Below are 14,640 nucleotides of genomic sequence, written 5' to 3' on the forward strand. Positions count from 1 at the left end.
TTTTGATGCTATTAAAGAACTTAATAATTTTTAGGTGTGTAAATGGATTTGTGGTTAGTTTCTATTTCTTCAAAAATCCTCTTTTGAAGATATACACTGAAATATTGAAAGATAAATTAATACAACATCTGGGATTTGCTTCAAAATAATCTGAAGGCAAGGGGAGACAACATAGAGGGGGAGCAGATAAAATAAGATTGGCCATGAACTGATAATTGTCGAAGCTGAGAGATGTGTACATGGGGGTTCATGATACCGTTTTTTCTAGTTTTGCTTGTTTGAAATTTCCCATAATAAAAAGATTTTTTTTTAAAGACAGTGCCTCTTTCATACTGAATGGACTAATTATCTCCCATCAAATCTCCATTTCACTTCCTTAGAATCCCAAGGAATAATGCTTTGACTCAAGTTCTCAGGGGCTTTCTGTGGAATAGAAAGAAAGCCCAAGTCCTGAGATGGGTGCTTTCAAGTGCTTCATGACAAACATTCTCCAGTGTGCAAGAGGATTTTCAGGAGCAGGCATAGAGCATTAGCTCATAGAGAGGCAGATACTTAGCCCAGCAGCCTGAAAGAAAAGTCCAGCAATTTGTTACAGAGCAGCACATTACAATTGGACAAATACAATGTTTGGAGTTGATCTTACATGCTGTGCAAACTTGGGCAAAGAACTTCACCTCTCTGAGCCATGGTTTCCTCATATGTAAATTAGGAATCATTACACATAAATTTCCTAATATGATTCCTGGCACATGGGTGCTAGCTCTAATGCTTACTCTAAGTGTTTACTTAGCTTGCTGTTAACCATAATTTGTGACTTAACAATGTTTCTGAGATTCTCTACCTGGATTTCCAAAATTCAAGTCTTGCTGGAATATACAGCAATGTTCCTTTTTAGGAAGAAAACATTTTAACAGCCTTATGTTATTAACACTTTTCATCACACTAGAGGAGTTTTAAACAATCCAATCCTGTCACTGCAATCCCATTGTTAATGGGCATATTTGTCACCACAGAAAATCATGGGTTGTTTTCTGCTTTACCCCTTTACTAAACAGAGGTTCTACCCTCCCACAAGTTGAAACAAACTGCAGAATTTCCCTTAGTGGATTCTTTCTGAAGTTAGAATTTCTGAAGTCAGCATGAATATAAGAAGTCCATTTTTTTTAGGCAATAAGCAATTACTTTAAGAATAAATTCTTTATTAACTTAAGAGATACGCTTTACTTCTAGACCAGCAGTTTCTGTGATTTTGTAACTAGATTTTTGGGGTAATGTTTATGTTTAGCAGCCCACAGAACTTTCATGGCAGTCCACCTTCTTCCCTAGAGCCTTCCTTGACAGAAAAATCAATCAGCAATATTTTCTAATTTACTTTTCTAAACCATCGCCTTGGGATATGACCTATTTCATTTTCTCTTCAATTTCAGAAGAACTGAATGTTGATTTCATGAATTATATGGCTGTAGACTATGTTATTGGAAGGTACCAAGGCACAAGCACTATGTGATTATGAATTCTCCGATGGCCACAAATCAATTTCCTTCCTCATTAGTCCTTACTTACCCACTAGCACAGTGATGACCTTGTTGCTGGCATATTGTTCTATCTCCCGCAGCCACTCAGGAAGGCAACGGAAGGATTCCTCACAGGTTATGTCATAGGTGAGGATCAAGGCATTGGCGCTTCGGTAATAACTCTGGGTAATGGACCGAAATCTTTCTTGACCTGCTGTGTCCCAGATCTGAAGCTGTAAAGGCGTAAGACAAAGATCAGGTTGGAGAAGCAGAAAAGAAAGCATTGCCTTGCTTTAGTTTAGAAATGGAAACACCTCGCTCAATTTCATGGTTATTTTCTGCCGTAAAAAACAAAAAACAAAAAATTTTTTTAATGCGGTAGGTATAACTGGTTACAGAGAGGGGCTTGCTTTGTTTTTTGGGGTTTTTTCTTTATTATATTACCTAAGAATTTCTTTTATTCTTAAAAAAAAAAACTTATTGTGAGGTGCCTGGGTGATTCAGTCAGTTAAGCAACTGCCTTCAGCTCAGGTTATGATCCCAGGGTCCTGGGATAGAGCCCTGCATTGGGCTCCCTGCTTAGCCAGGAGCCTGCTTCTCCCTCTCTCCCCTTCCCCTCCTCCCCGGCTTGTGCTCTCTCTCTCTCTCTCTCAAATAAATAAATAAATAAAATATTTTTTAAAAACCTTACTGAGCATTAATTATGTGTCAAGCTCTAAGCATTTTACATGTAACGTACTCAGTGAAGTAGGTACTATAACTATATCCATTTCTCACACAAGGAAACTGAGGCACAGAGAGATTAATTAAGTTGCTCAATGTCCCAGAGCCAATTTAACCAGGCATTGTGGTCCCAGAGCTCGTGCTGGTAACCACAGTGACATATTACAAATGTCGGGATAGAGAGCAAGCTGTCATTCTGTGATTGCTGCCATTTCAGTCAGCAACTGGAGCACGAGAACATCCAACCTCAGCCACCTTTTCCAGTTCGAAATTCAAATGAATCTATTAAGATATTATCTTTGTTAATGAAAACAGGAACAATGCCGTGGCAGATAAAATAATTTCCCTCCACCACTTTTAAGCTCTGAGACCGTGGGCAAGTCCCTTCATCTCTGGGTTTCAGTGGTTTCTCTATAAAAAGACATTAGTAATATCCAAGCCTACTGAAAGTTCACATTTTCTGAAGTCATCTACCAGTTCTAAGACCTAATAACTGATGGTTCTAATAATAAGGAAGAAAATAAAAAACACTTCTCCCCAGATTTCCCTGCACAGAGCAGAAGACTGCAGAGAGCCATACTCCAGAGCCTCCTGAGTGCAAAACAATGCAGAAGGCCTTGAGAAATAACATCAACAATAGTAAGAATGCTCCCTTCTAAACTGCATAAACATCATGTCACAAAATGCATTCACCCCATTAAGAGAACATCATTTCCTCAAGGAAAACCTTCTGGAACATTCAGATTAGGCCAGGTTCCCCATCCCCGCATTTTCTCTTCTGCAACCCACCCTGTAATTCTGCCTCATGGTACCTGACACACGTAAATCATTTATTTGTAATAATATGTTTGGTAACGGTCTTTTTCACTAGACTAAAAGCTTCATGTAGGGGAAGTGGTCCATTTTACTCACAGAATCCCCTGCACCAAATAAAGTGCCTGCCTGGCAGATAGTAGATGTTCAAATATTTATTGCGGGTCTCATTTAACCTTTACAACAACCCAGGGAGGTAGGCCAGTTTATGCCACCCCTCCATCTCCTAACTGGCTACCCACAAGGCTGGGGCTCGGACTCCAGGCTTTCTATTCCCAGTTGAGGATGCATCCCACCACCATGCTGCCTTTGCCCCTAGAGCCTGATTTTAATAGACATCTGCATCCAAAGAGGATGAGTTAGTTGGTGTCACCCTCTGTTCATACCAGTTTAGCTAAGAAGACTAATGAGGGACCGGTGGTCCCTGTCCCCGAACAGTGGCACAAGGCTCTCCTTTGATCTGAAGTCGCAGCTGCTCTTTATGATGTACATGAAAGTCTGTGTGCTGAAGGCAACCATACAGATGTTACGGCTTTTGCTGGGACAAAAGCTATTTCTCTGCTCTGCTTTAAACCTAGGGACATGGTTCCCCTCTGCCAGGATATGTCTTAGAACAACAGACTATTGTTTTCATACCACAGCGAGCCTTGAAAAACACTTGTCATTGAATTTAATACTGTCAATCATTAGAAATCACTATATCCTCATGATTGGCACATCTTGAGAACAGCTCTGAAGGTTAAAACCACTGAAATAGTTTTTAGAAGAGTGATTGTATGGCCCTGCCAAGATACAGGCTGATTTTTCCTAGGGGGCTGCCTGTTTCTAGCCTTGTAGCTGAGTCTTAAGAATATCCATATTCGGGGCACCTGGGTGGCTCAGTTGGTTGGGCGACTGCCTTCGGCTCAGGTCATGATCCTGGAGTCCTGGGATCGAGTCCCGCATCGGGCTCCCTGCTCAGTGGGGAGTCTGCTTCTCCCTCTGCCCCTCCCCCCTCTCATTCTCTCTGTCATTCTCTCTCTCTCTCTCAAAAGGAAATAAAATTAAAAAAAAAACTTAAAAAAAAAAGAATATCCATATTCCACTGCTTTTATCGTTCAGTTTGGTTTCACTATTTTCTCTGCAACTCATTCGCTCCTTTTCAGCGTTTATATGTCATTAATATATGCAGAGTGCTGTGCTAGGCACAGGGAGGATACAGAGATGAAAACAACACAATTCCTGATCTCACAGAGCTCACCGTCTACAGGGAGATCAAACACAGTAAACTAACCATAATAAAAGAGGCGATGTTCTTGGAATAAAGACGTACCAGCAGGAGAGAGTGTCTCCTAGGTTTAATCTCATGCTGGTCAATATGTTCTCAATGCTGCAGCCACGGGCTTTCTAAGCGTCCTCTTCTTCAGCAGGGGCTACCTGTTCGCCCACACCCTTTGTCTCACTGTCGCGATCATGCATTGCAGTCACAGGTACACTGGGGATACCTCTGTGCCAGACTGAGTCCTTTGAAGGCAAGGGCCGCCTCTTACTGAACCTTATAGTCCAGTGCCTTCCTAGCAGAGTACATGGTACATACTGGACACATGCGAGTATGGCTAGCTGAAGGAAGAAGGGTAACGGAATCACAAAGAAAGGACTGAATAATTCTGTTTAAATGATTGACAGGCAGGATATTAAAGAAGGTTTCACAGATAAAATATTTGAGCTTGGTGACAGTGAGTTCCTAGCGGGCAAATATTTTACCTAACACAGTGCTTGGCACGCGTCATGTACTATACCACAGGATGGATATATGGATGAATGGACGGACCGATGATCAAATGAGTAAATACATGTGCATATGTTCAAGACTTCCTTATCTCTGCATATATACTTGATTACAAAGACAGCCAGCAAATCTTCTATTCATATTATAAAGAATATCCTAAGGTTACAATGTTGTAGCCTGAGCTGAAAGTTTTACTTGTTTCTCATTTATTTATGATAGACTTAAAAAAATGGATAGGAGAAAATTCTACATCTGTTTTAATTGCATTTTGTACTCAAGGTCATTTCAAAAGGCAGATCACATTAAGAGAAGGGCCTCAACTTTGCCTTTTCTGACGTGGCACTGAGGCTTAACAGCCACAAGAATGTTTCTAATACCTTTGATTCCCTGCCTTCAATCCTGGAAGCCATCCTAAAAGGAACCAGACTGAAGAGGGGAGGCAAAGGTGGGCCGATGAGAAGTCAGGAGAGAGGCCTGGGGTGCGCTGCTGCCTTGGCGTTCACCAGGCAGGTGATCCTCCACAAACCACCAGCAGCTTCTCTTTCCCACTGACTCTGCAGGACTCTGAGAAAGCCCGCAAACTACTCGCAAAAAGAGACTTAAACATCACCGAGAAGAGGGATTCAGTAAATGTTAAAGAACAAGGACAACAATGAGACAACTGTGTCCCTAGTGGAGCTTGGGCAGCTCTGTCCTCTTCTACAGAAAGACTGAAGACGTTGCTCCTCACATGTCCACGTGTTGTGAGGCCCTTGGATTAATGGGGTCAAAGAGGGTCATTCTAAATCTTGGTTCCACATACATGGCTAGAAAGAAACTCAAGCAAATTAATTAGGACTCATTAATTTAGGAGATTAACCAACCCTTCCTGTTTAAAGATGAAGGTCCAGAGGCCTAAAGCGGTGAGAGGACAGGAACTGTGCTGTGGATGGGGAGAGGAGTGAGACACAAACCTGGTTCCTGAGGAGCCTGGGGTCTCACGGCAGCATTGGAGGTTGGGAAAAGATGGATTTTAGCTGAATGTAATAAGCGCTTAACAATGAGGTTATGGTTTGCAGAAAATGGAATAAATGTAATCCCTGAACCTGGGGATTCAGAAAAGAAAAATAAGCCTGTTCTTTAATGGCAGGGACCATTTTTAGTCACCCTTATTCATGCCCAGGGCCTGGTATATAGGAGGCACTAACACTTGTGGTCAAAGGAATGAACTCACACAGACATGTGTATATGACTAGGAAACCCAAACTTCTGGAAGCAAAATGCCTGCAACACTAGTTATCTCTACTCAACTCCTAGGGGTGGCGATCACCTCCACCCTGCTGGAATCATGGTTACAAGTGGCTCTCTCTGCCAATGCCTCCTGGATGCACGCACTCCTGTCTCCTTCTTACTCCCCCTCCCTAGCTCCTTCTCCCCACCTCAGTGCACTATTTTTCTGAGCTTTCTGGTTGGCATTGACATGGATTTCACACCCTGCTTTGTTTTCCAGCGCCCCTAGCTCTCCATTCACTATTGTATTTGGTGTGGATGTCTCTGCAGAAGGAACCACTTTGAGGAGTCAGGGCTGGAAGAGACCCTGAGAGTGCTTCTGTCCCCCACTCGGGAGCTTCACTTTACACACTTTTCGGTGTATCTCTGAAATGTGGCAAGAGCACACTGGAGCTTCTCTGCCCTTCCCAAGGCATTTGAAGGCAGGAGTGCAGGTACATCCAGGAGAAGGATGCAAAAGACATGGATTTAAACTTGGGGTGCTTAGGTTGGGATCCAGCTAGAAATCCGATGCCAGTTTTCACTGTGCTGCTGATCCCAGGGCCACTGCTTCTTCCCATGGGACTCAGCTCTGAAAGATCTGAGAGTGGAATTTCACTAACTCTGAGAGGCAGGTAGAGCACAGAGCCAAAGATCAGCCCCTCCCCCCTCCTTCCATGTAATTCAGTCCTATTCCATATTTCTTCCCAACACCTTCCTCCTGTCCTTGCTTCAAAGTGACAGGCCTGCTGTGCCTTCATCCCCCTCTTCTCTCCTGACAGGGGAGACCCCAGGGAGGAAGCGGATGCACCTGCTCCCAAAACTGGTTCAGATCCTGCCTACCTCCCTTCCTAACTGTGTAGCCATGGATAGAGAAGTGGCTCAATCTCTCTGAAACCGATAAAAGGAAGGCAACTTACCATTTACCTCACAGGGGTTACAGTGAGGACTAAGTTAAATATGACAGCTCATATAAAAGCACCTAGCAGTGTGACTGACATATTAGGTGCTCAATAAACACTATCTCCCTTCTCCTGTTAGCAGACATACCATGGTTCTTACAGGTACCAAACTGTCCAGAGGCTACAGGGGGAAAGAGAGAGCTCATGGATCCTTCCTGGACCTCTCATTTAGGATCTCTCCCTTGTTACAAATAGGGGATACGGTGGGAGACACAATAATTCCAATAAGTGACCCATATGACCAAATGACCCATAACGAATGTGGGAATCAGTAGGCTTTCATGGGGCTACTGTTCTCAAGACGTAGTACTGCTTATTGGCAACTCAGCAGTTCTTGAAAAGAAACTTCTTCCTTGTTTTTATATCACCTCTGACATGATAGGAGACAGGACCCACTTGCCTCAGATCTTCTCTGTCTTCCCATCAATAAATGCAACATCTACAAAGGGAATAAAAGAACTCTGTTTGGAAATAAGTCACCATGGCTGAATGTATTATTTTCAATGTGGGTTTCAATTAGGAGATTTAATAAGCGTTATGAAAACACTACTTCCTCTCAGCACAATGAAAGCCTTATTGAGCACTGAGCATCTTACCTTGACTTTTTCACCATTAATCTCCACCGTCTTAATCATAAAATCAACTCCAATCGTGGCTCCTTGTCCTGGGGGGAAAAGACCCTAAAGACAACATAAAGGAAAATAATTAAGCAAATCTTTCAGTTAAATGAAATTCTCTCCCTTCTCCCCGCTCACTACACACCACCAGCCCCTTCCTTTGGCTGAGTTGAGATTTAGAGTCATGGGAGTCGTGTTGAATTTAATTTTGTATGTATGCTTTGAGGGGAGGAGGAAGGAGGGAGAAAGTAGGAGCGAGGAATGCTAAGAGAAGAAAGAGAGAGAAAGGGGGACGTGAAAGGGGGAGGAAGACAGGGAGGGTGAAGGGAGAGAACTGGGAAAGGGCGAGGGGACCAATTTCAAAGACTGAAACAGAACTCAGACACAAGGATAAGACCGAGGAGCAGGAAGCCGCAGGGATGAGATCAGGATTGTTAGAAGAGGAGCAAAATGGATAGGTGCTCCCAGAGAGGTACAATCCAGGAAGATTAAAACTGGTTATCCGTCTAGGGCATGGACAGCCATGGGAGTGGACCACTGACACGAACAAACAAGAACATGCTACAGGAAACATGAGCGAGGCAGTGAAGCTTTTGAATTTCCCCCTGCTCTGAGGGTGAGAACTATTTCCCTCAGTGCAATGTACCACACATATGTAATTACATGAAATCGGGGCCCTTGACCCTGGAAAGATCATGGAAGAAAATAAAATCATTCGGGAGAAAGTCAAGTGGGAACAGCACTAAATCAGGAGGCTGGAGGATCTCTGTGTGGCCTCAGGCAAATCAGTCCCCCTCTCTGGGCCTCGAATTCAATGAGCATTTCAAAAGAAAACAAAAGAAAACAAAGCTGTACCTCAAACTGGATGCTGAGCTAGAAAGATAGGATTTTAGCAAGATTACATGTATAATGTAGGTTACTGGTATATAATATTTCCTGGAGGCTTAGGGAAAGACCTGGAGGTAGGAAGGAATTCTAATAAGGAAGAGTTCTTTACCTAGTTTCTATTCCCTCCTCACTGATATTCCAGAATTGCCAGAAATTAAAGTAAAATGGACTCTATTAGCTCTGGCGGCTAAGATTGGGGCATCTTTAACTAAGTCTGTTCCCTAACAAGAGAGTTCTTTAATTAAAGTTTGAACTTAAAAGACTGAGCTTCAAACCCACAGAAAATATTCCACTGCATGTCCGCAAAAGATGTAAATATAAACATTCATAACTGTACGTAAAAAAATATTGAATCAATTTTCCTCTATTTTGGTTTGGCTCGAACACAAGGCTGCCAAGTTTCGAGTTTATCACTCCAGCTGTTTTGCAGTCTAATAAATGCCAAAAAATAAAACAAATCCTTCCCAATGTCTCCCTCATCATTTTGTTCCCCAACTCCTCATGCCTCAAAAACAGCTGAATCCAATTCATTTTAACTGCCTGCTAAATAACAAAACCAAACATAATACTGTCTAGGGAATGTGACTTTTGGGGGGAGGTAAGGGGCTGGGAGGGGTAAAAAGTAGAAAAGAAAGGGGTGGTGTGCTTATTGGTAGAAATTAGTCTTCAAAAATGGAAGCATTTTTGTCATTTACCTTTAATGACAAAGTTTATTTTTTTAAAGAGAAAAGCCAGATTCCTATGGTCTCAGAGGTTAGGCCACCAAAAATAAAAATGATCAGGCTAAGAACCAGGAGACGTGGGTTCTAATCCTAGCCTCGCCACTAACAGGATGTGCGATGCTAAGAAGTCATTTTGTCCCTGTAGACCTCAATTTTGCATCTATATAACGGGAGGAGTAGACTGAGTAATCTCTAAGGGATCTTTCCTTAAATAATAAGACAAGGTCAAGGGAACTTTTGATAAAGAGACTAAAAACTCCTCCACGTCTCTGCAGGCTTGTCTTCCTGCCAAAAGCAGAAAAGATTACTGCTAGGTGGAAGTAAAACCAGCTGGAGTTTCCAGTATCACGGCATGGCGGCTGACTAAAAGCGGATGCCTGGTAGCTTCTTACTTTTGATTTCTCCAGGCCCAGGCTTAGTAAAAAGCACAAGCTCTCTTCTGAGTTCGTTTACCCTGGGAAAAACCCTGGCATTTCCAAAGGTGACTCTCTGCCCTAAAGTGGCCTGTATTATCGTGTCCAGTTTTGCACAGAACCACAGACTGTCAGTGTTAGAAGTAGCTTTGCAGGTCACCAAGCCTCTCCTGTGTGGCAGGGAGGCAGGGAGGCCAGACAGGGGAGGGAATGGAACCCAGGTTCACAGGATGAGCCAGGGCAGAGCTGGAACCAGGACCCAAGTCTCCACACTCCAGCTAGTACTCTTTCCACAGCACCCGGCCGTCTTATGCCTTAGCGGGGCTAGTCTCAGCGTTCCCAACTAGCACTTTATGAAAATGTAAGATGCATGCATGATAATCCTGAAAAGGATGCCATTCATATTTTTCCAGGGAAAACACAAAAGAAGGTCAACTTCAGAATGATTTCTCACTCATTTCTGTATAAAAACAGGCATATAATCTCTGGATCTCTGGCAGTAATTCTCAAAAGGGCAGCCCCAAAGGGGACTTGTACTTAGATCATACGATAAGGACTCAGTCCAGAGGGAACATTTAATTTCATCCAGATAGTCCTTCACTGTTCTCGTTTCATTCCCATTTAATAGACTTAAAAACATCAGCATATTTGGTTCTAAACCAGAACGACTCACTCAGCTGCCTAGGAGGATGTGAGAGGGCATAGGCAGGAAGTTTGATTGGTTTAATTTGTATTTGAGTTTCTTAAAAAAATTAATATTTAGGTTTAGTCTGAAGTCCAGATTCATTTGTTAACACCTTTAGATTATTGACTGATAATCAATTTTAATCTAATAATCTGTTTTTGATAGTATACACTGAAAGCAAAACCATTTGCTCCTTTCATAAAGGAAGCAACACAAGATGGGGGAGGCTTGGTGGTGACCCCCACAGCCAGACTCCCTGGAGATGGCTGAAAAATCTCTAGCTTAGGCTATAAAGCCAGCACACTCCAAAGGGCACATTAAGAACCAGCAGCTGAGAGGCCAGCGCTGGGACCAGTCCTCCATTCTCTTACGCTCACCTAACCCCACAGGTTAGACTGAGAAACCCAAACCCAGACTTCCAAGTTCTCTTACCTGAGTGAATCGTCGGACTAGGCAAGTCTTTCCCACACCAGCATTGCCAATTAAAACAATTTTAAACAGGAAATCATAATCTTCCATACTCATTTACACAGCTGCAAGGCAAACACAGGCAAGAGTGAGATGGGGCCTGGTCAGACTTGCCCACAGCGCTCAAGCTGCACCAGCGTTGTCTCCTCAGGAACAACAGATCTGACTCATGTGAAGAGCAATTTAATGCTTCCCTCTGGTGATCTCGACACTGAGAGAGGAACACAGGTGTTTGGTCACAGATGAACTTTACTCCTTCCCAGTCACCTCATGCCACACAGAGTATATGACACAAATGTCCTTTCACCTGGTAACATTTATTCTTCTAAGTCATCAGGTCACTTCTGTGGTTAAGATCTGTTTTCTTTCAGCATGGAAAGGAGATTACATAGGGCCTATGTGCAGACAAGCTGGGGGTGCAAGGAAGCAGGAACAAAGGGGGAGCCCATCCAAAGCTTCAAGGCCGTTTATTTGCGTACAGTGTATGCCAAGGGACCGGGAGACTGAACGAAGGGGAAGGAACTAGGAAGAAACCTTTCAGTCCCCTGCAAGTCCTGGGCGTCTTGGGGTCCTAACGGTGGGAGTAATGGCCATCTTCCCCTTACCACCAGCCCGCGGCTATACACCTTCTGCCAGCCAGGCTGACGCTGCAGCACCTCCCCAAGTGCCTGTCTGCTCATTCCTATGGGCTGTGGCATGTGTCACGTCCTCTGCCCAGGAGGCCCTCCCTCCCACCCCTTCTGTGCCACCAAGTCAATCCTGTAAGGCCCAATGCAAGCATCTCTTTCTCTCTGACTTTTCCACTGCTCTTCCCCAAATAAAGTGAAACACTCTCATCATTCCTCTGTCCTAAAACTTCAAAGGTCTGCCTCATCCTTGAGGGAAGGGATTATATTTTTCGGCTCTATTTTCCTAGCCCACACACGGGACAGTTATATTTAGCAAATGTGTACTCTGTAGAATTAAAGAGTTAATTAATAGGCCTACTGCTGAAGCGTAGGTCTTAGTTTCTCCAATTGTGCTAAAAAGAATACCACATGCTCTACCTCAGAGAACAGTTGTAAAGACTTTTTTAAAAACTGTACAAAAGAGCCTTGGTATCCACAAAGCTCCATCCTGGTGAAAACTAGTATTATCTCTTGAGTACCTACTATAGTACTATGCTAATCGTGGTAGGAAATATGGAGATGGGCCAGTCTCTGCCCTGGAGACTAATGTGAGAAAAGCTAAACAACCACCACAAAGTTAAATACAACTCAAACCAGCAGTGGAGCTCATTTCATAAGGTACAGGCAGAACAAGCCCGTGGACTCTGGAGGAAGAGGAGGACAACCAGCGAGCCCAGGAGAGAAAGGGTGCTTGGGAGAGCTGGAAGAAGCCCCCAGGTTCACTCCTACCAGCAGAGCTGAAGCTCAAGTGACTGCAGGGTCACAGAATCGAAAGAAAGCCCAGTGCACGGAGACCAGACAAGTAGCTAGGGGAGCAGATCCCTATGTGGACAGATGATTTCTGTGTGGGTTTTAACTTATCCTTGGAAAGATGACTGACAACCAAGCCAAAATGCATGTGGCAGCTCATGGGGTTCTTTCTCAGTTCGCTGGGACTGTGAAGGAAAAATAGTTCTCAGTCAAGAATCTGGGGCCATAAGCAGTATTGAGTTCACTAATACGCCAGGCACTATACTTGGCACCTTAGGGATATTTCCATTTGTTTTTATAAGTCTCTGAGGCTGGTATTTATTACTATGTTACCTAGTTTACAGGTAAGTAAACTGAGGGGACCCTGAAGTCATAAAGCTAATAGCCAGGTGTCACCAAAAGAACTCTAGCCTTGGAGTTGGAGAAACCTAGATTCAAATCCTGGCACTACTATCTTCTAAGTCTATGCCTCTGGGTAAGTGAAAATTCTGGGGGGTCTCAACTTCCCCATCAACAAAATGGGGCTAATAACACCTTTATCACAGAGTTGTGATGCTTGAAGGGATTTCTGTCTCCCAAGGACAGTACCTGGTTCTTAGTCACCCAAACTCCTCAATATGACAGTGGTTTCCATGGTCTGGCTTCTGCCTTCACTCCCGGCACCTACCTCTCACCACTCTGCTCACACTCTGTGCTCTAGGCTCACTGGATTTCTTTAGTTCCTTAAATGCCATAGGTCAGCTTTCCCCTTCAGACTTTCACAAATACTGTTCCTTCTGCCCAGAACACAGGACACAACCTCCCCTCACCACCTCCAGCCCAGCTAACTTTGAGTTCTTTCAATTTCACTTAAACATCACTCTCTAGTATGCTTCTTTGACCTGGGGGGAGGCCGACCCCTTCTATAAGCTCACATGATACCCTTCCCCATCCTATAGTCATACTCAGCATGTTTTACTGTACTTATTTATTGACAGCTGTCTTATGCTCCAAGTCCATCCCTCAGCATCTCCATCCCACACACACACACACACACACACACACACACACACACACACACACACACGTGCATGACTGTAAGCAGCATGGAAGCAATGATGTGTCTATCTGGTTGAGTCCCCATCCTAACCCCTCCCCATTATAGTCACTGTCATCCTTGCCACTATCATCATCATCATCATCATCATCTCATTCTACATTATTAACTCATTTAATCCTCACAACACTCCTAATAGGCGGACACTATTAGCATCCTAATGTGATATATAGGGATACTGAGGCACAGGAGAAGTTAAATAAGAAGTCATTAAGGTTCCACTTAACTGGTGGAGCTGAAATTCAAACGCACGTAGCCTAGGTCCAGCCCCAGTGGACGTCCTTGACACACTACCTGTGATACCTTTCCCAATGCCTGGCTTGCAGCAGGCACTTAAGAAAAATCTGATGAATTGAATGATAAAGGGCAAGCATTCAATAAAATGTGATTTCCTTTTTCTCTTCCCCTCTGGCTTCACATCCAAAACTCTTTCCACCACACTGTAGTAGTTTAAATAAGAATCAAGGACAGATTCCGGATGAAAACCCAGGGACGTGGTATGTTAACTAAAATTCAAGAAATCTGTTAAAAGTGAAAAGAAAATAAAACTCAGGGAAAGGGAAAAGGATAAGCAGGAGGACGCGAGGCTCTGGGGGCCCCACATGGACCACAACTCACAGGTGTCATTAGCCAGTGAACACGGGAAGCATAGGCCTGGACAGCATCCTTCTGTGCTTAGGTTGTTTGCCACACATTTACTCCTCCATCTTTGGCAGAAGTCAAAGACATAAAGCAGAGCATTCGGAGGAGAATGTCCAAAAAGAAAGGCCTGAGAAACAGGGCTCCTAAGCAGTTTACAGTGCCCGAATTCTGCACCTTCAGGAAAAGGGGAAGAGTTACTCGGTCTGAGTCCGTGCTCACAGTCAGGTCTCATGTGGATACCACCTGGAGAGAGAGAGCCACAGGAGACAAGGTAAGGCCCTCCTCCTTTCTCTAAGAAATTACTTTATAATGCTCTGTTGAATGTTTTGGGCTTTTTTGTTTCTGTGTGTGTGTGTGTGTGTGTGTGTGTGTGTGTGTGTGTGTGTGTGTTTAATAAACCTCTGGGGAAAATGTTTGGTCTCTTTAAAAATGCAGGCCGTCTGTGACTAAGGCTGGACTGTAAACTCTGGGTTACCTGTGGTGGTTATTGTTCTGTTTCTAATAGAAAACACATGGTTCTGTGAAAAGCTCACAAGATTCTCTGAAAACTATGCTCTGAGGAAGGCTTTCTGATCGGGAAGTAAGGTAACAGCTCAGGCATCACCAATAACCATGGGATAAGACAGCATCCCAGGAGGGGGAAACCATTCAGAATCAGGTAGT

General features: G+C 43.7%; 1 protein-coding gene across 1 annotated transcript in view; it reads right to left on the reverse strand.

The window, feature by feature from the left end:
* The window catches only part of RAB30 (RAB30, member RAS oncogene family), a 78,732-nt gene that overhangs the window by 5,578 nt on the left and 58,514 nt on the right, over positions 1-14,640 (reverse strand). Inside the window, exons 2-4 of the mRNA XM_028126765.2 lie at positions 10,786-10,886; positions 7,625-7,708; positions 1,564-1,747 (exon numbers count right to left, since the gene is read on the reverse strand). Of these exons, the coding sequence (XP_027982566.1) occupies positions 1,564-1,747; positions 7,625-7,708; positions 10,786-10,878 (361 nt within the window). The 5' untranslated portion in view covers positions 10,879-10,886. The remainder of the gene's footprint in view (positions 1-1,563; positions 1,748-7,624; positions 7,709-10,785; positions 10,887-14,640) is intronic.

This window comes from Eumetopias jubatus, unplaced genomic scaffold (assembly GCF_037043125.1).
Source record: "Eumetopias jubatus isolate StellerSeaLion01/CBP00866 unplaced genomic scaffold, mEumJub1_p1.0 scaffold_13, whole genome shotgun sequence".
In the NCBI taxonomy this organism is placed as follows: Eukaryota; Metazoa; Chordata; class Mammalia; order Carnivora; family Otariidae; genus Eumetopias; species Eumetopias jubatus.